General features: G+C 39.0%; 1 protein-coding gene across 4 annotated transcripts in view; it reads left to right on the top strand.

Moving 5' to 3' along the window:
- Window positions 1–652: 652 nt before the first annotated feature.
- The window catches only part of diaph2 (diaphanous-related formin 2), a 338,483-nt gene continuing 315,449 nt past the window's right edge, over window positions 653–23,686 (top strand). For 3 of the 4 annotated variants that reach the window (XM_058649426.1, XM_058649428.1, XM_058649425.1), the window contains exons 1-5: window positions 653–761; window positions 1,451–1,844; window positions 14,033–14,065; window positions 15,750–15,926; window positions 21,187–21,291. In XM_058649426.1, coding sequence (XP_058505409.1) covers window positions 1,761–1,844; window positions 14,033–14,065; window positions 15,750–15,926; window positions 21,187–21,291 — 399 coding nt within the window. In that variant the 5' untranslated portion in view covers window positions 653–761; window positions 1,451–1,760. The remainder of the gene's footprint in view (window positions 762–1,450; window positions 1,845–14,032; window positions 14,066–15,749; window positions 15,927–21,186; window positions 21,292–23,686) is intronic. The other variant, XM_058649427.1, reaches the window with a different exon arrangement.

Below are 23,686 nucleotides of genomic sequence, written 5' to 3'. Positions count from 1 at the left end.
TGGGAATAGGTTAAGTGGCTATTTTACAATAATTGTGATAGGTTTGATTTGGTTGTTTGTCTCTATGTGTTGGCCCTGCGATGGACTGCTGACCTGTCCAGGATGTCCCCACTGGGACATAGTGTTAAATTGTTGGAAACAGATTGATGGATGATTTATAATCCCAAAACAGAATGGATTCAACAGGAAAAAGAAAGAGAGGAGAGAGAACCAAACTGTTTGTGTGTGCCTCCTCCAGCGGATTTAGAATTTTTAGAATAACTCAAGTGAAAAACCTTTTATGATACTTAGGCTATGATTTAATCACTCCTATCAATGTCTATTTAAATTCGGCGCAGGAGTTGAATGCTATTTAGCCTGTCTGAAGCTATACCATTGATGTTATCAATGTATTCTCTTTCATGAAAAATGTGCCCACTCTCATCATTAAAAGCCCCCTCAGTAGCTTCTTCCTCAGGTCTGACACTGAGGGTATTGTGTTGCCGCAGATTCACGCCCTGTTTCCTGTTCGCGCTAAGCCTTTCATAACTCATTCATATACATCTATTCTTCTGGCTGAACCCCCAGCCGCTGGGTGTAGAATCCGACTGACCCCTACGTCACGCCAGGCTCCTCCCCTGTGACGCTCCGGCGACCTTCTGACTGACAGACACTCCGACCAATAGCGGCTGAAAAATCCAGCCCTCACGTATCTAACGGACCAATCAGAGCTGTAGTAGGCGGGACTACCGTGGGCCTGGCGTTCCGGTTTGGTTGCAGAGGTAAGGCTTGTATGGGCTATTTGTGAGTTTTTCGTAAATTGCTTTTTTATTATTAATTGTGTAATTTACAGCGTAGTGTCGCGCGTGTCTGTGCCTTAGTCTGCTCGTTGAAATAGACAACGTTCGCCAAGTAAACGCCCATTAATGCTATCGTAGCTAAGTGTACACACTACAAAGTATGCAAAGCAGAGAGAACAACGGTGATTTTCTACAATTACTACAAATGTGCTCTAGGACCTCATTAATTACCGGTGTCTCTTGTGAGCAGCGGTGCTGTCGGTACACACTGAAAGCTGTCATTGCTCCCCGGTTGACACCAACCGTTTCTGACGGTTACTACAGCCTTATTGCTAAGTTACAGCGGTTGTAAGTTCCTGCTTTGTATTTAACTTAATGCCAGTTTCCAAACACACTGTCCATGTGAGACACAGTGGTTTTTTATCAGTTAACAAAAACAACATAACATGGCATAAAGCTACATCTGCCATGTTTGTTTACATCTGTTATACCGTTCACAAGCTGTTGGCTTGTGTGAATGTGTGCTGCTGTCTGCTCACTGCATAGTAAAACGACCACTACAGGGAAAACACGTGTGAAGGGAAACATTTGTGCAAAGTAACGCCTTAGACGGGTTAGATAAACAAACTAACCGGCTTCACATTTGTTTACAAGCTGTTTTCTGTTGTCAGGAAAACGTCCCTCCGCGGAGTGAAGTGGCTCTGAGCTGAGTTCAGGGCACTTCAGGACGGATACCACATCCTACCACACCTCTGCTTCGAGCTGCCTCTTCGACTGTTGGATACCAGCGGGAACTATTTGGGAGCAGCCTGAATTTTTACTTGATAATAATCTTTCAAACGGAATGGATTTAGAGAAGACCTAATCAGGATTTGGTTTGCTGTGTGCGTTGTTGTTAAAAGCGTTGCTGGTGGAGTTTGCCAACTTTTTGAGGAGGTCACGTTGAATCTTTCGGGAAGAGGGAACTAACTTGACGCTGAAATGGATCAAGCCAGCGGCGGGGAGGACCCGAACAAACCATCTAAAAAGAAATCCAGCGAGGATGATAGTAAAAACAAAAAGCTGGTATGTATGCAGACTGTCTCTGTGTTGTTACACGACTGCAGTCAACTCTCACATCCTCTAATCCCACAACAGTTGTTCGTTTCACTCCAAACTGTAGAGTGAGTAAGTTGCACTGTTCCACACCTGATAAAGTTTCTCAGCACACATGTTATGAAACCAGACTTTTCTCATAGTTTTATAGTTATTAGTGTCAGACAATTCAAAATAAAATCAAGCCAGACATAAACATAACTCCACCACAGTGGTGGACACAGTCTTGTCCATACAGAACACCTCTAGTTAATGCAGGATGAGGCTATTGATGTTTTGGTATGACTCTTTAATGCAGAGCAGCTAATAGCTGTTAAGAGTTGAGAAAAGGAGATACTGTTTCACTGAGTGCCTCACTTTTCTATGCACTCAGTGCATTATGTGATTCTTCCCTCATCAATACATTTCCTAAAAGTTCTCTGGAAGAGCAATCTTGTTGTGACAGTTGGGCTTCAAGATCTATCGCTAATATCCATACAAGTTCAGCTGCTACTAAAGAGCTCATTGCACTGTGAGATGCCAGTGTTGTTTGTAGTGGTTTTCTAAACTATGTGAGTGTGTCTGGGTGATACAACTGAAACTTTGTTAGCCTTTTATCAACAGGACAGTGTCTATTAGATAACAACTCAAACTGGCATAACATTCCTCCAATTCATAACAACTTGTAGAGTGAAGAGTATGCTTCTTTGCAAAGTGGGTAAACCTGAGTCTGCATCAGTGCCTCTCTGATGTCATCGAGCTGTTCTTTTCTAGCTGTCTATGCTTGGGAATTAGATCATAACATTTATGAGGTGTGGTGTTGTGGTGGTGGTGCTGTTTCAGGAGTCACTTCTGCTGTACAATTAATGGTGTTCTATGACAGTTCCTTCATCTGTTGCACAACTAATCCACAACCAGGGGTCTTTTGGTATCCACTATCTTGGGAGAAATGTAAAACAATAAATGTAAACTGTAGTAGTAAATGTGTTAGTCTGCTCACTGTGTGTGAAGCTTTAGAACCGGGGGTTGAAAGAAATTTTCCGTGACCAAGTACAAATAACTTGGCTGGGGCTGACTGTGGTTTCTGTGTTTCCACGTTTGTGGAAAAACTTTTTGGATGACGTCACCTCTCAAGAGCCAGTAATTGCCTAATAGCTGCGTTGGGTTTTGTTGTGCCTTTCACTTGTTATTGCTTGTGTATTTACATGATTGGTCATAAAATGCAATCAGAGTCATTGCTACCAAACAAGAAAATAAATAAGGACAATCCTGGCTTTCTGTTTATTGCAGAAAATTACAGATGTAAAGACGATAGCAGAATATGACACTGATGACTAATGACTTTATAAACACCTCAGGTGTTTAGTCACAGTAGGTGGTGTTTGTTGCTGCTCTGGTGTTAACTTCTCAGAGAATGTAGACATGAGAGGCACCAGCGCTGTGTTTCAGAATGGCAGACTCTCTATGTGATTAATTATGACCTCTGTAACTCATGCTGGGTTGCAAACACAGGTTAGAAAGAAATGTATTTAAATCCACAGCAATCTTGATAGGAGATGGAACGAGATGCTCTTGAAGCATAAATGAAGCAGTATCAAATGTGTTCAATTGCAATTGTAGGGTCTTAAACGTGTAATCACTGGTTGTTTACAGCAAGTTTAATTTAAAGGAAAGTCTGACCATAATAGTTGCCAGACAGGACATCCCTGAGTGGAGTGAAATGACATGCACTCCCAAAGCTACAAAAGGGTGTTGTCATGAGAAATCCTGATCACAGCCTGTGACTCTTGATCAGCCTGCCTCCCAAGTTTTAAATTGCTTGCAGCAGTGCTTAGTTTATGCCAGCATTGAGTAATTCAGTAGAAGAAGTCTCTGCAAGATCACTTCCTAAAAGTGGACTCTGGGCCAGGCACGTCCCCTGTTTCTTATACCTCCAAGCAGAGCAAAGGAAGCGTGAACTGTGGCTGTTGCTGAAATCTCATCACAGCTGAGTTTCAGGGAGGAAACCATTATTCATTGCTGGGTGGAGCTAAGATATGTCCACTTGTTTATTCCCAGGTTTGTGCCTGCTAGTGGTATTTCCAAGTTGTTTGGAGACCTTTAAACAACTCAAACTATACTCACATGAACGTATAAGCACATTTCACTCGGGAAACTGTGAGGCAAAAGGAAATTTAATGAACGTTTCAAGATTTTTGGCAGTATATATCAGATGATTATGTCATCTCATACTGACAAAAATACTGTGTCTCATATTTGGACATTGGAAGATTTACTACTTAATTTCTGTGGAGAGTTAACCCCATCTGGGGTGAAGTTTACATTCCTGACATGCAGTGTTTTCTGTGTAGATGTGGTCCAGTGAAAAGGATAGGGTGGCATTTATCATGGGTAGAACTAAACCAGATGTTGTCACTGCTTTTTTTTTTGTTACTAACAAGCACATTGCCATTTATGGCTAATAAACCAAATGGCCAACACTGGTTAAGTTTGGTCTCAACTAAGTGAGAGGAAACACTAAAAGCAGTGTGTTTGTTCAACAAGTCAATGGGCAGGATTACATCACAGCAACACCATCTGGGCTTTGGGCCCAGGGTATAGATACTCAACACAGCCAAGGACATTTGAAAAACACCCCAGTGTATTGCAAAACTTTGCCTTGTGATATTGAATGTACAACAACATCCAATAAAATAGTCTTATGAAGTCTTCAAGGAATTCAGGGGAGCTGGTTTGACAGAACAGGAAAAAATATTACCTCCCTGCATACCAGAGTAAAGGATGATGTCATGGGGTGCAGCATGAATAGAAAGTCCTTCCTATGTATGCATAGAATAACTATGTGATGTCACAATGGTGATTTATGAGTCGTGAGTTTGGGGAAAATAAAGAAATAAGAATTTCACAAGGAGCCAGCTCATGTTCAACCTCCGAATTGGAGGTTATTATTATATGTCTATATGTGTATGGCATTTATTGATTGCATTAATAGCTTGTGAGGTGGACTTATTTTTAGCTCATATAAATGTTTGATTCCAAAATAACAGAGTTATTTCCGCTTCTCAAGAAACAATGTATCATCCATTTACGATGACTACATAGACTATGTGAGGTGGTTCAGGCATTCAGGCAAGTCATTGAATTTACCATTAGATATGAACTGTGCATTTCTGTTTTAAATATTCTGTGTCTTAGTAAATGCATAATATATGCAGCATTTATTTGCTGAACCTAATATATGTATCCAGACAGATCCCCATTAGGTGTGAGGAGGTGTGTTATTGTTAAACAGCTTTGCTGAGGTTTTAGAGAATTGGTAATAGTACCAGTAATGTAAACGATTAAGTGAAAGTGGATGTCCTTCAAAAGTGCTGACGCATACAGTGTACGACTAATCACTGGTTTCAGCAAAGTTAGCAAAATTTGGATTTTTTTTATTCAACAGCCAATAACCCATTATAAATCTAATTTGTACTGCAAAACAGAACCACCATTCTTCATAATGTGTAGTGTGTTTGGATGGTAATTTAATCATGTAATGTGATAAGTCAGTTAAGCACTGATTCATGTTAGGTCATGACAAGCTGTGGCTGTCTCCTTTACTCCCCATTATGCATAACAAAAGGATTAAATGTGATCTGTATCTCAAAGGTCATTTGTTTATTTGAGTGAGAAGGAGACAGAGGCTTGTTTCAATTTACAACACAAGTCAGATAAGTGTCTCTATTTTTGTTTCCACTTAAATTGTACAGCAGAAAGGTGGGATACTTGGTCAGTGTGGTTTTATTTTTATAGCACAGCCTTTCAAACAATGAACATTAATTGTGCTTGTTATTTTGGCAGATTAAAACTTGGGGCTGGGCTGGGGTCCAAAGTGGACACCAGTGTTATTGACATTGATAGGTTGTATCACCTGGTTGCACGTTGGACCTTTCAAGACTCATTTGCAAAATGTAAACATGGCAACGGCCACATTGTGAATCTCAAGGCTTCAAAATGGGAGTTCAGTGTGAAATCAGTGTGCTATTATTGTGGCAGTGGTCACAAATAAGTCATGTAGGTGTGTATACAGCAAACTTTCATGCAGCATGTAAAAGGACATCAGAACGTTTACCATTTAGAACTTTACACATGTGATTGGATGACAAATGTCACTTCTGCATTTTTCTATCATCCTCACAATCTCTTGGCAATTATATATACTATATAGTTAGCAATTGAATGTGTGATTGTAGAAGCTTTGGTCTGATGCATAAGAGGTAGCACATTTAACAGAATTAAGTGAGACACGGGTCATTTTCAAGTGACTTTCTGTATGTCAATATCCAACTTTTAAATGTAAAATTAAAATTGAGTAGCAAGAAAAGGGGTTAAAGGGGGTTAAGATAAAAAGAAAAGAAGGTATGCAAAAGCAGCTGACTAACGTAGCAGGAAGAGGATGTTTTGACAGAGCAGTGCCACCAGAAACAAGGATGCAATTGATTTGATTTTCTGATTACAGTATTTGTGGTGGGAGAGCTGTTCTGATTATACTAATGCTTCACAGTGACCTTCTGCAGGTGGTCAATGATAAGTTGGCATTTGTGTCAGTGTTAGCCTTAAAAATGTATAGCAAGTTTCGTAGACTCTGTAGCTTTCCTATAGCAACAGATTTAATGGCAGGTGCAGCTAATTATCATTAATGTCAGCTGCCTCCAAACTGCTCTTGGGGCCTACTGTGTGGGAAACCAACCCTGGATGTGTGTGGAAATGCTTAAGCTTCACGGCAAATTAGCAGTGCAAACCGGAATGATACCAGCTTAGCAAGCCAGTGTGCTATACAATGTCCAACCATCATTCCAGTCAGACAAACATTCAGCTGTTGACAGTGAGTAAGAGTTGGCCTTATTTTAGACATGGCAAAATTTTGCTACAGTAAGTTTAATTAACACACCACAGCTGGTGTTAATTATTAAACTGACCTTCACATCAGTTGAAGAGCATTGAAGTGCCAGTACGAGTCTTAACTAGTCCGCATGACCTTATAACTTTCACTTAAAGCTGTTTTTTAAGCCACCGTGTTGGTAAAAATAGACACTTTTAGCACAGTTAATATTAAACTGTGGTTTATATAATATGAGACTGGGCGAACATAGTAGCATAATGACACACAATTGTGTTAATAATAATAATAATAATAATAATAATAATAATAATATATAATAATGTAGAGAATATGAAGTCCATTTTTCCTGCAAATTACGTGTATAGGAACAAGCCTTTTATGAAGTGCACATCACATCTGTAATCACTCACTACTGATTTGGGAATAGTTTTTTTTTTCTCTGAATCAAGAGCACAGCTTGGTAAAGATGCTTTTGACAGGAATTGAACTGTGCCATGTTGTGAGTGATATTTAATGGCTTACCTTGCAGCTGGAGTTGGAAGGTTTGGCATTTGAAGCTTCTTTCACACTTTGATACATGAGCTTCAGGGAAGCCCGAGGGGTCATTTTAGGGCAATTTAGCACCCAGTTAAGAGAAATTGTCAGCTTGTCACAGACAGGAGGTTGTTCTGAATTGCTCATGTCCTGTTTGGTCAAATTGTATGTAGATTTATTTTTTTTCTGAGTGATGTAGTTCCACGTTTCTTCCTTTTGATTTCTCTTTCTCCCCATTTACATTGACTTAGTTAGTGAGTGAATATAACTGAGACTCTGTTTTGAAGATGTGTGAAAAATGGCAGGAAGCAGACCACATGTGAGCGTTTTAATAATGGCATTCAGGAAGTTGGGAGAGAGGAAGCAGTGAAGAATGCTTTAGTCACACAGTAGAAGAAACTTACAGGACTCAGAAGTCAGTGTAGTTTTCTGAGATGAGGGCCCCCATGTACATCAGTACATTACCACTTGAGAATGGGAAATTTATTCAGTTGCCTCAGCTACTTATTAAAATGCCTCTTTAACTGCAGCATCAGTGCATTTAGGCCTGAAATGAACATACATGAATAATTTAAAGTTGTTTATTTTTGGAGACAGCAACAGTAGACAGATTTGTGAAGGGTAGGCTGTGCTTTTATTTTGACTGAGCTGCTGCAGAGTCAAATCTAGGTCAAGCTTAAGGGGCCTTCCTGCTTCATTTTTTGATTTATAGTTAAGGCTGTGATGAGGGAGCTTTCTGTCATGCAAAATTTGCTGAGATGTGTCTGTTATTGCCACCACTGTATTTATGGTTTGCCAGGAAAAGTTAAAGATCTGGTTTTGGTTTTAGTGTAATATACTGAGTGTCATCTTTGCAAGTTATCCTCACAGTGTACTTTTTTCTTTCTTTCCGCTTCTCCCTCTCTGGGGGTTCACACAGCGGGTCAACATGCTCGTTCAGTGATCCACATATTTGATTTGGCAGATTATTATTTGATTATTTGAGATTATTTATGATGGATGCCCTTCTTGACACAACCAGGTTCACACCAGATGTGTCGCGTGTGCGTCGTGACTTATAGACAGAAAGAAAACATGAGGGAAGCAGACAGTCTGAGAGAGCACCAGCAACACAAACATTTTTAGCACTTCCCTGTTGTTTTTGAGTGATTATTGGGAATAAATACACTGGTTATGAACACAAATAAATTGCTTTATTTACAGTTAGTTATATACATAATCATTAAACATCGTTAAACAAGCATGATCATTGGTCATAGGCAAGTTGTCGGAGCTCCAATATAGATGCATGTCTCACGAGTGCAGTGTGAACGCTCTCATTGTTTAACATGGGCACCAAAATGAAAATGCAGCCGTAACACAGCCGTGAGTGTACACTGGATGTTCTGTTCATAAAACCCCCCCCCCAAAAAACAAAACAGTTTTCGGTATGAACACGTGTACCTTGCATTAAATTTTATAAGTTTATATTTTGATGGAAATGGCAGAGAAAGTGGGAGAGAGTGCAGAGAGTCAATAAAGAGTTTTTACAGTGTTTAGACATCCTCTCGGTCTTTGTACTGTATGAGACATTTGCTTTCAGCAGAGACGGAGATAACCTAAGGGCAGTGTGGTGCTGGTCTGCAGTCACATGTTCAGGTCATACAATGTGGAGCCATTCAAATCATAGCCCTATTGGCTGTTGGCTGTGTGCTTTCCCTTTTCAATAGATGCTGTTTTAGGAACGTGTAAACAGTTCCAGTACTTTACTGAAATAATAACTCCACCACAGCACACATGTCCTCTTAAGGGCACGTGGGCTCTTTCAGAAATCTAGTGCATTTTTTTTGGTTTTGTTTTAATTTAATTACTTTATTTTGGAATGAAGCTAGCAAAATAGTCTCAAAATTCAAGGATGTGTGTAAGAACTGAGTGAACACAGCATCTGTCGAGGCTTAATTTTTTTGTTCAGGAGAACTAACATTCTGTGCTTGATTACATTTTTCCTAATCCAGTTTGCAGAGAGGACAAGTATGCCATTACAGTATGGTGCATGTGTATGGCAGATTTTTCTGTGCCAGGATAAGAGGCAGCTTCTCCTGTGTCTCCTTGTATTAGCTTGCCATATGCACATGCTTGCTGCACCGCCTTATGTTTCCTGCAAACAGATATGTTTTTGTGTGAATATTGTCATTCTCACTTAAGTTAAAGCAGAGAATCTTGAGTTTATCATTTCTGATTCCATTTATATGGAATGCCCTTGTCCTAAAGGAAAGGTGGATTGCATTATATTTGTCAATTGGAATTTGCACTTAGCTTATTTAAAAATAGTTGGTGATTAGCGTTCTGGTGAGTTGTGTCATTGCTACAATGTAAACATAAATGATTGTACAATTGATCAGTCCTATCCTGGCAATCATATTTTACTGAAATGTGTTAAGTTTACATAAAAATTCAATATTTGCTGGGTAAAAAGACCTATTTTGGATTTTACTTCACTTAAAATATCTAGCAATATTTGAATAAAGATGAGACACAGGGCTGTAGTGATCAAAACCAGATGTTTACTGCCATGTAAATGTTCTAAAATAATTATTTGCATATCACAGGGGAAAAGACAAGGGGAGGCAATTTTATGATTAGGTATGATTACAGAAGTTAATTTTGATAGTGAATGTATTCTATATGGATTCATATAAAGTGTGGATATGACATTGAATGCCAGGTGTAAATTAATCTTATCTTGTCTTATGGCTTCTTCACGTCTTTGCTCTGTTTGAAAAGGGTGTACTCACAGTGCAAACACAGAGAGTAATTGGGCGGATTTTTATCAAGAAGGATACACGTTGCTTTCATAAATCTTTGGCAGCAGGATAAGCTGAACTGTGTTCTACCTCTTTTGAGTTTACGAAGACAGCAGTTGAGAAGACTTTGTAACAAGATTAATTTGGAAAAATGATTTGTTTAGATTATGTGTAATTCAGTTACTCGGATGGTATTTGTTACTGTCTGTTGCCATTTTCCTAAAATTGAGCGTGGTCCTGGCAGTGCTGTATCTGATGCGATTATACAAGGAAGAAGTCATGCAATTTTGAAGTTTGTGGCAGGTACTAGCAAAGATGAGTTACTAATGTATGTTGAAGAAAGTAGTGCCGTGGCCCAAAGTCCTGTCATTTACAGCTTAGTCTTGCACAGTTGGATCTTGTTGGTGCTCAGTTGAAAAAGTTGTAGAAATTGGCTTTGTTCTTAAAATAACAATATTTGTTTAGATTAGGGTTTTGGTAATTGTCATCAGTAATCTGTTATCTTTGGATACATGGCTCTATGGCATTTTTAAATAAGAGCTCTTGTCCACATCCTCAAAATAAAGAGATGTAACAATTAAAATGTCCTTCTGAGACAGAAATATAAAACAGGACCTATTTCTTTTTGCTATTTAGTCTCAGTTTATGTACATGGTATCAGCTGTCACTGCAACATTGTTGCTTTGTGCCAGCTTAACTCTTTTCCCCTTGAGTATATATTCTAACATCCATGTTGTGAGATTTGTCAGTGACTTCTGCATTGTGGCTGGTTGTGTTGAGATTTATCATCCCTTCTCTCGGTTCTGCTGACATATCAATATTTGGCTTGATCAATCAGCCTTGTAATCAGTGCATATTTAACTGTGTTTTTTTTATTCCTCTACAGTTACTGCACTTAAAGGGATATTTATGCTTTTGTTACTTGACAAACTAAGAGAGGAGTCTCATCTGTTATGTGTAACGGGTACCTTCCATTTGTGGCATTATTTTAATTAAATGCACAACTGCAAAGAGGACTTTCTCACAAGTCCTGTTCCATCACCGTCTTAATTGGGTCGGCTCCAAAATGCAATGGGTTCTTTTGGCCTACCCCCGCTGCAAAAATGTCTTGTGATTAATTTTGATGAGACAGACACACAGCCGTCCTTGGCGGATGTAATGAAGCAATAACGTTTAATTATTAGACAATTGTACAGTGCTGATGTTGGGGTTTTTTCCGCCATCACCCCTGACTTCCACTGTAAAATTGATGTGTAATCATTTTCATGTTCACGTAGAGCTGGGATATTCAACTTTAATAGCAGGTGGGCCACAAAGGAAAATTGCTGACGGTTTGTGGGCCACACAAGATATTTGTCAACCGCTAGCTAAAAATAATAGTATAATTATGGCAAATATATTGCTACAAGGAATAACATTAGCCAAACGTATTATACCTTATCTTTCACTTTACTCTGGAAATATAATCAAGTCCAGAAAGCAGCCAGTCCATAACAAGTAGGACAGAGGTGGACATTAAAGAGAGGTAAAAAAAAGAGGCATTTTTAACAGGCCAATGTCTAAAAATATAAAAAATATGAATAGAGTGAAACAGTGTCCATCAAAATCAGTAATCGGGCCTGTTTATAATATCAATTTACCTAAATTATAGCTCTTCTCTATTCTGTTATCATTTACATTTTATTCATACTTCATATGAATGTCTTTGCCACACAAAAGTGTTTCTAAGGCTTGCTAGCCTATAGCTGATTTGAGCATCTGATTGAACTGGAAAGATGAAGTAGTTTCATGAAGTTGCCAAGAACTGTCAGCAACACATTGCATTACAGTCCTCACTGCCAACAATGGCAGACTCCCAGTAATCCACTGTTATTATTAGAACTAATTAAAGTAAAACCTAATTTCCGTTTAAATTTGTTTTACAGAGGCATCGTGACTACTGATTTTATAGTCATAGTTCCAATGAGTGAGTTAAACTGACATGATACAGATGGTCTAGTTAAATTGGTTTGGTATAACAGGCATTGCTATTTAAAAAGCTATGCCCTGGTAGCTAGTCTAAAACTAAGTTGTTGTCCAGCTTCAGAGAAAATTTCTTTCACGTGCCACCTGGTGGCTTTTTGCAATAAAACTAAGAGCAATGGAAGGGTGTGTCTCTACACGAGCTAATGTAATTGTACAGTGTGATATTAATTTTAAAAGTTATTGTGTGAAATATGCATAGTGGTATGTTTTTGTGTCCCCAAACTGACTCTCAAGTTCTGAAATACTGCTTTGTGTTTTCATTTTCAAGGATCTGCATGGAGTCATAATCATATTTGATTAAGGAGGGACCCAGAGCTAATTTGATTATTTAGAGGAATATGTGTCTGGTAATAAACATTTATTATGATGAAAAAGTTTACTTTAATAAGCGAGAAAAGCCCAGAGGACATGCAAGCTTAATTGTTAGATGTTAAATTGCATTGTTGCGATGTTGCCAAGATAATGGGCAAGGAAAGGCCCTCAAGTCAAGGCAATTAACCAAACAGTGGTTTGATTGTTGTTAAATTGATTAGAAAATGTTTAAGTACTCCATTTGTAAATTAGCTATTGTTTCACGCAGTTTTAGACTGGTAGGAATGCTGGGCTTAATGACACATACACTCTGAGGTACAAATGGGAAAAGTTGTTGCTTAGGTCAAATTCTTAGCTCCACAGATGCTGTAAGAAGGGATGCAGATGTAGTGATGGCATCACGGATACCTGTTAATCCCAGACAGAACAGTGTGCAGTAATATGCATTAACAATATGATGTTTTTTATCACCATTAGACAGGTCATGGAGTCTATGCAAATGGAGTGAGTGAATCTCTGCTTCCAATGGCTCAATGGTCTTATGTCACAACTGTTAATCAGTGCTTTCTGTCAAAACTACAGAGAGATATGTCAGTTTGAGTGTCTGCTCAGTGTTGTCCCTAGTGTCAACTGATAAAGAAGCACAGAGGGTGGCACAGGTTGGAGCCAATCTGTTTGCTTGCCCCGGCATTAGTAGTTTCCTGATTAGAACAGTGGAGAAATCCGCGGCTGGAGGCAGGCTTTATGGCCATCACCACCCCACATCGCCAGTACTCATTAGTACTTCATAGCCTAGTGCCACAGCATATGGCAGTGTTGCTACGGCTTCCCATTTGAGGTGTGCTTCAAATGGCTGTCCCTCACTGAGCCACAAGCCTTTGGCAGGAGCCAGTCCCATTGTCTCTGAGATGAAGACAGACATGTGTAATAAAAAAGAGAAGATGGGTTTAAAAATGTTTTTATTTGAGCTATGTGTAACACTTTGTGAGGATGCTAATATCAGGGTTGTAAACAAACACAAATAATTGAAAAGTTGTGGTTTTAGTGGAATAATTTAAGTTTTTATTTGACCACTGTCACTTCAAGACATGCTCTTTACAACTGACATGCCAAAATACATCCTTTTGGTGTTCAATTGTGCCAGGCTGTACAGTATGTACTGTAACATGTCTCATTATAATACAATACTACATGTGTGGGGGTATGCCTGTGGGATTAAAGGTGCTTTACATTACATCTCGTTTTATGTAAATATGTGTATGTGTCTATAAATGTGTGTGTGTGTGCTTGAGCTCTTCACTCTTGAACACACATTTAATGAGTGCATACATTAAAACCTTCTTACCAGGAACATCAAGTATTTTCACATCTCCACATGTACAGTATCTGAAATGTGCTCATATCCTCATTGGGGAAAAAAAAAGACATAATGGTAGGTGATGTCCTAAGGCATTGAGCATATATAATTAATGTATACAAGTGTATTTGTTAGTGGGAAAAACTAAAGTGAAAGATGAATAAGACAGTAACCAGATACTGTACATGTGAGTGCGTTGAGATGGGATACATACTGTGCACTTTTTGGGTGTTGTCATTTTCTGTTGGTTCGTTCTGTTCACACTCTGCCCTCCCTCCAACAGAATATACATATAAAAACATTGGCTGATGATATGGTAAGGTGCTCAGTTTAATTTTCGTGTGACTAGTTTTGCTAAACATCATCTCATCCTTTGTCACTGGCTGCATGAGACTCTTGACTGGAATATGCAGATGGATCAGATGTGCCAGCAGGAAGTGAATTGAGTAAAACATTTGAAACAAAACACAAACAAAAAATAACATCTAGTGCTTACGACACAGTGTGATCTTTTTGTCCCTATATAGAAAAAGCTTAAGCTTTAATTGGTCTCACTTGGTGCGGTAACCCACAATGCTGCATGAATAAAACATGTTTTTTTTCATGGTGCTGTAATTCACCATTGCTTAAGTGTGTAAGTTAGCTCATAGCAGCTCATAAATCAGTTAGTATGCAGTGATCTGTGGAACGCGATATGATGATCTGCCTGAGCCTTTTAAATACCCTCAGTGAGCAAAAAGCTCAACTTTGAAGCTTGAACAGTATTGCATTCATTTTAGGATATAAAATGATATGTCAACAGTTGAGTCCATCGGCAATTATGTGTTTTGTTTTACCTTATGTTTGATCCATCCAGCTATATTTCAACAAACTGGCAATAATGACATCATGTATGTCATCATCATCGTCATACATTTGTCTTTCTGTCTCATTTCTTTGTGTTCATTCATTCATTCATTAATTCAGCATGCCCTCTTTATCCAATTCCACTAAATATGACTAACATTTTATGGTTGCATGAGGTTTATGAGCTTTTTTGCTTTCATCCTAAAATTTAACTGCATCATCTCACAATATGTGTCAACTGAACACGGGGAAACTTGATTGTTTCTGCTGACGTCACAACAGCGAATTTAAGTTGTTAATGACATAAGCACAAACCAGGTAAACTATGGTTATAATGGTAAGTGAAGTCGTGATTAGTTGTATGCCAAATACAATTATTCTTCCGATTTTTAAATGTTCACAAATAATGCTTTTAGATTTTAATGTTAATTCAACAAAAGGATTTTAAAGGTACTATATATTTTTTTTATGGGAGAAACATGCACAAGTTTTGATTTTTATCAGTCCAATCTGCACCTCATGTTTTAGTGATGCTGTGTTTTGTGGGGCCCAAAGGTCCAGTGTGAAATAGCATAACTATCATTGGATGGGTTGGATTGGTGTAGGATTTAATAGGCAAAATCTCAAGAATGGCTTTCACAATAATTGTAATGGGGAAAGCCATAAAACTCCCTCATTATCGTCAAATTTGAATGAATATTTATCGTACGAGCACAAACAGATGATACTATCTTTACAGTACAATCATGAGTACTGCAGCCGCTTACTCCTACCTATGTTCTCTTTTTTAGATCTTGTTTCTATGGAGGAACTACACTTAGTCTTAGGACGATGCTTGCACTGTCATCTAGTGGTTAGTCTTGGCTTTTATTCCTCACCCGGGGTGGTCAGTTATACCATGTTGGGTGTGATTAGCCGTGCAGTGGCCTTGAACCATTCAGTCCACAGAGGCAGTGCTTTTCATCCGTATAAAATTAAGATTCAAGTTAAATAACATGAAGTTGTTCTGGCTGAAAAACATTCTGAACAACCCTTGTGAACTTCTATTTATAGTTGAAAACCAGCAGTAACAAGAAGCAGTCATCCTTGTACTTGATGTTGTCTAAACAGGGATTTTAGCAGTTCTAAATCTTATACACTCTGTTTCCTTTCAGCGTGATCGTATCACCAGTTTCAGGAAAGCCGGGATGAAGAAGGAGAAGCCGTTTATCCAGCACCCAACAGATCCCTTCACTGCCCAGGCTGAACTTCCTGTCCCTCAGCCACTCTTCGACGACCGCTCCATGAATCTCTCCGAAAAGGAGATCATTGACCTCTTTGAGAAGATGATGGTGAGCGTTGTGTTTATTATGTGTTGTTTACTTTACACAGCACACAACAACAGCTTTATTACAGCTGCCACAGAATAATAAATAATGACTATCCAATTATGAAATCTTAAATTGACTCATAAATCTGTGCAAAAAAGGCACACAGGGCTGCTTTTGTAGATTTTGTTCAAGGATGTTAAAGTTTGAATAGTTTGAAATATCAGCGTGGGATATAATTAAAGGTCTCAGTGTGTCCTTGTTTTAGTGCTGATGATATTTTTGTTTGCGAGCAAAGCTGCGCCAGGCACGTAAAACATTTGACGATTTTGAAATGACTGCCTTTCAAAACTCTCCCGGTTTTATGCCGTGTGTTAAAATGATTGTGTCACAATATAAACTATCTTGATTAAATTCCATTGAGGCATAGTTTGCAGATTTCCAGGGTAAACTGATAAGTTACGTTTTGCCAATATTCATCACAGCACCTGTGCCATTTGATATTGGCTGCATGTACTCTGTGTTGAGAGGAGGAGCAGACGATTCAGCTGAATGTGTGTGTGTGTGTGTGTGTGTTTGTGTACAAGTGTGAGAGAGAGGTAGAGAGGGCTGTGCAGGCAGGGAGATGAATGCATGAAACGGTGCGTGTGTTTTTAACCGTGCTGGGAAAAATAAGACAATTTGTGTGGCTGACATTGCTGCAAATCCGCTTATTTCCACACACCTGCTCAGCTCACTTGAAGATACATCAAGTGGTATCGGTTGCAGCAGTAGTGGAGTCGTTTTACGAATGAAAATTAGAGAACATGAAGCATTGTTCCATTTTTATTAAAATGTTAATGATGTCTTGGATATAAGGATGTCTGGCCCATAGTTTATTTGCAGTCATTGTCCCTTCTTAGGCTTAATGAGTGAGTAGTACATGTTAACATTTGCACTTTGCAAACAAAGCTAGTTGTTGTAACAGCTGAACCTGCTTCTAGTCAACCTGTCATCACATGTTGTTTACAACTTTAAGGGAAAAATATAACAGTGTTCACACATTTTAGAATGTGGTCAGAGGAATTAGCTAGGAGTTCAAACCTTTTGTGGATGTATTTCAAGCCTAAAAACAATGCTAACACAATAAGTCACAATGGGCTTTTAAAATATTGATTTTACACGTGCACACAAAGAAGGGGCGCTCCAGCAATATCAGCTGAAGTGGTAATGATGCAGAATGGGGAAAAACAGCAAGGAGACTGAACATTTTGTTAATCTATTATTGACTTTGGTATCAGTAACACTGAGGCTCCGTAATGTTAAATACCATTATTGAGCCACGTCGGCGGATGGACGACAGGCAAACGTTTCCTGGCCTGTGTAGTTATGGGGAAAAACATAATGCATTCGTTTGTTCAGGTTTTGTGATGTGAGGGCTGGAACTCAATATTCCTTAGGCAACTTGTCAGAAAAACACCAAACTTTGAAATTCACTTCACACTCATCTGTAGGGTCAAAGAAGCTCTGTCACACTTGTGATTTTCTCCATTGAAATGTATTTTTTGCCTTATGTACTGCAGGATTGAAATCTAACAAAAAGCTTTCAGCCCATCTCTTTGAAGTGTGGAGCTGAATTACTTTGGCTTCATTGCATAGGTTGTGTGTGTACTATTGTGGATAATGTGTGAGTGTGTGCGTGTTATAGTGCCTGCCTTTCCTTTCTTCTCCTACAATAGTCTTTATTGCCATGGCCAGAGAAATGCGACCAGTGCTCGTGGTTTTCATCAGGCTACTGCTTAGTGTTTTCTTGCCTGGGTGCTCATCCCTGTCACTCAGTTCACCTCTCAATTACTGTGTTTGTGCTCACAGTGGCGTGACATTAAACCTAGGATTCAACTTGCTCAGTGACAGACTACATAGAAAGCGACTCGTGGTGTGAAATTTCATTGGCCGTGATACTTTGGGTTGGAAAGTATAATTACAGTAATGAAATAAAAAAGAAAAAAAAGGTTATTTACTTCTGTTTTTTTTACCTTTTAAGACAGCACTATTTCGATCGTAAACTACACCGTGCTAGACTATACAACTTTTCTGCTTTGAGGTGAATAAAAAGAGAAACGGCAGTTGTGGTTTCCTTTGATGTCTGCAGTTACTCTTCAGCATTTGTCTTTGTAATCTCTTTATGTCGCACACCTTTTTAGTTTCTTTTGTCTTTACACCAATTCTGTTATTGATTATTTTTATGGCACTACATGGTACAGCCTTAGATGTCTTGCTGGCTTCAAATGGAGGGATGACCCATGCCACATTAGTAAGACCCCCCACTATGCATTAATGACTTGGAGAAAGTGAAAATGCTATTTTTCTCTCCTGAAAGTGGTGTACACATGGCACTGTGTATCTCAAAGCCCATAGCCTATTACCGAAAGGTCATCAAAGGGTTTTGTGAAAAGACAGAAAGAACAACTCAGTTGGTGGGGAGGAAGAGCAGATGAACAGCTTCATGAAATTTTTGCAGCAAACATTGAGAGCAGAAGTAGATCCATAAAATTACTGGGAGAGTTAAATTGAATAAAAAAAATCATTTACTTTCACACACTTCATTTAGTGTGCAGTGTGTTTTTTTATTCCGCGCGTCGCGTTAGGATTTTCTCACACGTGCACAGCTGGAAGTCGGAGCTGCTCATCAAATTGCGCTGCAATAAATTTGCTGATGTCCAGTATTTGCATCTCACTAAGGAGGCAGCTGTGTTTTAGTAGCAGACTCAAATCCAAGAGGCTCATTACGGCGGCACACACAATAACACGGACTCATTTCATCAGCGTTCAGTGTGTCAGTTTGCACTACATCTTGATAGACTCTTAGTTCAACAAAGGGTGAAAAGCGGTCATTATAAAAAGAAAAAGCAGTGGCAGGATATTTGTTGAAGTCGGATAAATGGAATTTATCTTCCTGCTGTGAGTTGGTGTCATTGCGTGCGGCATATTGTCAGTCAAGACATTATCACCCGCATGATGGTTGTACTTGTCCATCAACGTGAGAACCACCCAGACCATGACGTCCTTATCAGGACTGATTTGATACCAGTGCCGCTTTGTTTTTTTTCCCCTATTGTCAAGAGTAAGTGTATGGACTTGGGGTGCTTGTAGAGATAGAGATCCGGTGCTAGAAGAATGTCACATTGCAGTGCCGCCGTAGCTATTTTGAGGTTTTATGTGCCTCTATATACGCCCATGTCACTCCTGCTAATAAGCTCCTCTGTGATCTCTCGGCAGTTACACCTTACCCCAGGACATTAAAACCAGCACACAGGAGAGTTAGTGTGTGTGCCCTGACACATTCATGGATCAGGCTCGTGGGTGAAATAATCGATTTGTCGCGGTTGAAGCGAAAACATTTTTATACGTCTTCTATTTTTCTTGGATCCTTTTTGCCCCACAGTTAGAACGTTTTGTATTTATTTAACCTTCAGGCCCGTTTGATGGTAGCCATTAATTGCTCTTTTCTTGTGGTTTGAGGCCTATGCTGCTCTGGATGGGGCTGTATTTGCACGTCTTGCTGCAGGAGTTTCTGCTCCTGTTATATAATATTATTGTTCTATTTTTTATGTACAGTTTGAATTAAGCGTGAATTGTTGCACTTTTCTTACACTGTCCAGAAAATATGGGTGAATAGTACAATAAATAGATATTTTAGGGTGGCTGGTTTTTCTGTATTTCTTCATGCATTTGCCGTACAGCAGTCCACAGGGATAGACGATGTTCCTCGAAGTCATGGTTCTGACGCTTCAATTTCGCAGAGTAAAACTATTTCTGGCAAAGGAAATCAAGAACATGTCTCTTGCAAATTCGACTATCCTTGATACAAACTTGGATCTCATCATTTCAGTTATTCCAGCAGCAGCAGCGCAGTTGACGATATCCTGGGAGTCTCTTTTATGAACCCCACGAGTGTATATTTAATAAAAGAGCATTAATCATTTTGGAGACTAACATGGAGGCCTTATTCCTCTCGTTTGCCCCCCTGGCGAGTGTCCCGTAGGCTCGCTACTCTTACCCATCTACACCATACTCCCCCTGACACATTTTGCCTCGTTTATTGAATGCCAATTAAGCAGATAAATTAGCAAAGTTCAAAGATTAATTAAAAAACCTGCCAGTTTCCTCGGGTAAAGAACCAAAAAGTTTCCATCTAATTTTTTTCTTTGCCATTCTCCAAAAAAAAAGATGTTAATAGTTTTTTCAGCTCTGAGGGCATTTACTAGAGGAAATATAAGAATTTAGGTCACGGTGCCTTGGATGGGATTCCTGCCCATGCTTTACCGACTAATGAAACAGAATCAGTTTGAATTGGATTACTTGTGGTGAAATATTCAAATCATTACATAAGACGGTGTTCTTACTAAGGAGTGACACACTTAATTTACAATTTCACATTTAGTTTGTCAGTGAGTCACTGCCTAAATCAGATCACCCGAATCAGAGGACGCCGTATTTATTTTCCTGCCAGCAGAGGGCAGCATGACTCCACATCTGCCGGTTCACCATTCTTAACCCTGAGGAAGATGTTTTTTTTTTTCTGTTCATTCGAGCCATCTCTTTGTGAGAGAGTGCTTCTGATAAACATCCCCCTCCATTCTAATCATCATGTCATTCCCTAGCTTTTAGTGCTCTGTCCGGCCTTCGCTCCATCTCCTGATGTCTCTCACATGAAAGACGTCTTTTGTGATGCAGAATTAAAGTAGCACAAAGATAATACTCCCAATAACACGCAGATACTGCCTATTCAGCCTTTCTGATGTGATTGCATGCCCTCAATAGAGGCAGTGTTGTTTGATTCTGTTCTCTTGTTCTGAGTTGGGGTGCACAGTTTATATTGCTGTAGCCGTGCTGCTTTCATTTCAAGGACTAATTATTACTGTCATTATTTCCTGTTGCTCTACCTTGTGACTTCGAGAAAGAGACATGGTTGCAAAATAAATTAGTACAACTGTGGAAGGACATGATCTGATTTAAAAAAAATCTGAAATATTTCTTTGGCTCGTGAAACTATTGTGCTGTATTAGATTACTTATCTTTTGTCCCTAGCATAATAAGTATTTGCTGAGGAAGTGTTGAAGTTTAACACCTGTTTCCCCACTTTCTGATGCTCAGTGGTTGTAACTGTGTAATAAAGAACACCTTTTAATACACAGAACATAATCTACTAAAACTAATAACTTTCATCCTAATTTCTCCTATCAATGTTTTTTAAATTTCTCACTTTATATATATATATATGTGTGTGTGTTTGTGTGTGTAGGAGGACATGAACCTGAACGAGGACCGCAAAGCCCCTCTGCGTGGAAAAGACTTGAGCACCAAACGCGAGATGGTCGTCCAGTACATCTCAGCCACTGCCAAATCTGTAAGTGAGAGACTTAAGAGCTGTATCATTATAAAATCAAGTGTAGCGTATAATTGTAGTGGGTCGATTGCAGTGTTATGACAATCCGCTTGACGTGGAGTTTTAACTTGATCCTCTGCTTTATGGCTTGCTGTGTCATCCTCACTTGTGCACCCTTTACTTCTGCCATCGCCTCACTCCTCACTTTTCATGCTTGGGTCACATTTCTTTGATTGCAGTTTGGATTTACTCTCCTCATTGTTCCCCCCCCCCCCCCGTTGTGCCACAATCAAAGGGCTATAAATTGTAGTTATTTACTCACCCCGATTCTAGGCTCTGGTCAGCCGCTTGCCCGGTCGTGTTTGTGCATGAAATGTTTTTGGTTGTCCAGTTGGGTGCATGCATGAGTTCTTTTGCTCGGTGGTGGAGGCAGTGCCATGTTCCATTGTTTGGGTTTATCAACTGTAAGGAGCACTAACACCTCAATACAGAGGCAGTTTCCAGCATGAGCCTACAACACACAGTTTTATTTTCACTGTCAGTGCTAGTTATCAGAATAACTTTTACAGACTAAATGGTTTTATATTTTGACAAATTATCGACGATTCAAATTAGGATTATGTCATCTATTACTTATTCACTTCACAATCAGACAGCAGCAAGCCAAACTGAGTTGTGATTGTAATCCCTGATGGACTGTGTATCCTATTCTGAAGTTAAAACCAAGCTTGTGTGGTAGAGAAGAAGGAAAAAAAAAAAAAAAAAAAAAAAAAGTGATATCTGTCCCCACTGTTTCCTGAACCGGGAAGTGCTCTCCTGACATCATCATTTATTACTTTGCTCATTGTTATGGTAATTAACTGGCATTATTGATAATGATGATTATCCGAAATGATTGAATTCCTCACAGGGCCCATTATGCTTTGTGAGCTCCGATATTTTATTTAAATGAATAACATAATCTTTGTCGTCAAAGGGACAGAGGACAAAATGTGATGTGTCTGTCAGCACCCTGCTATCATATTCAATAGCACTGAAGGAGGGGGGAATGTCAATGGTGATGTACTGTATCAGTGCATACACAGAGTCATGCAAAATTGCACAGTTACACAATACCATCTTTATAACACAGTGATGATGACTGAGTATAGAGATACCACACTGCTGCCTTTGCAAGAGACGATATACATATAACTATTAGAGTGTACAGTATCAATCTCAGACTCTATCATTTTAGTATTGGGCTGCTATAAAAAAAACTACAACAGTTTTAAATAGAACAGCAATGTGGACAGCGCATTGTTTGAAAGAATAGATATCCATGAGAGTTTTTGTTTGGCAGATTTTATGTATGCTTTAATGTTGAAGTGACTGCTTTATTTTAAAAAAAAAAAAAAAAAAACCAACAACTTTTGTTTTAGACATTATCTGGGGCTAATGTGGTTGCTGGTGTGCATGCACTGTGGACTAAAATAGAACATGTTGTGTTTGAAATGGAAAAAAATAGACGTGTCGGTGATGGATTTTGGACTTGTTGTGGGGTGTCTTTTTCTTTTACTGTGGTGCTCTCACTGTTCATATGACTCCATCTTTTTCCACCAAACATTCCTGCAGCATTGTGAGATTGAAGTGTGGGTTATAAACATTTACTTATGTTTAATTGCATCCATGAAATAAAAGTGGGACATACTGTATATGAACGTCACCAGCTCTCCCCCAGCAAACTTAAATTTCCTCACCTACAGCCGTGTCCCAATTTGTCCCAATTTTTCTTTTCTTACTTTGTAGGCCTTTTCATCTGAACATGTGCAGTTTTTTCAACAAAAACTGCACATTTTTTGTAGCAAGAATAAAAATGAAAATAAAAAATGTAATGTATTTTGTGACACAAAGGCTATACAGTATAGTTGTAAGTATATGTTGGAAAGATGCTTGACTTCCAAATAGCTAATATGAGAGACGCATGATTATTACTTTGTGTATTCTAGCAAAAATATATCGACTTTGACTTTCAAATGAAAGTCAAAGCTTTTTTATCCCCGTTTCCTGTGAATTGCTGTCTCTCAGCTGGCCTATCACCAGGGAAAGATTGAGAACAGGCCCATAATCTACCGAGGTGCATCAGCAGGAGTCTAGCAAATTACCCCCCCAACACAAAATGGATATCTGTTCAAGGGAAAATACTACATTGACCCTGTTCATCTGAATATGAGCTGTGAATCAACGGTACCCAGTTCTGCTTTTGTTGGTGTGTGTCTGTGGATGTCCTTGACCATCAGCTTTGCATGGAACATTGCCTTTTTCTCTTTTACCTCATTTCTTGTTTTCTCTTTTTTCTACAAATGTGTGCCAACCTCATCAAAACCGCCTAAATTCCTTTTACACTAATGCACTTACTTCACTCCCAGAGACCTAC

Source organism: Solea solea, chromosome 14 (genome assembly GCF_958295425.1).
Source record: "Solea solea chromosome 14, fSolSol10.1, whole genome shotgun sequence".
Classification (NCBI taxonomy): Eukaryota; Metazoa; Chordata; class Actinopteri; order Pleuronectiformes; family Soleidae; genus Solea; species Solea solea.
This window is presented reverse-complemented; position numbering and strand designations above follow the sequence as displayed.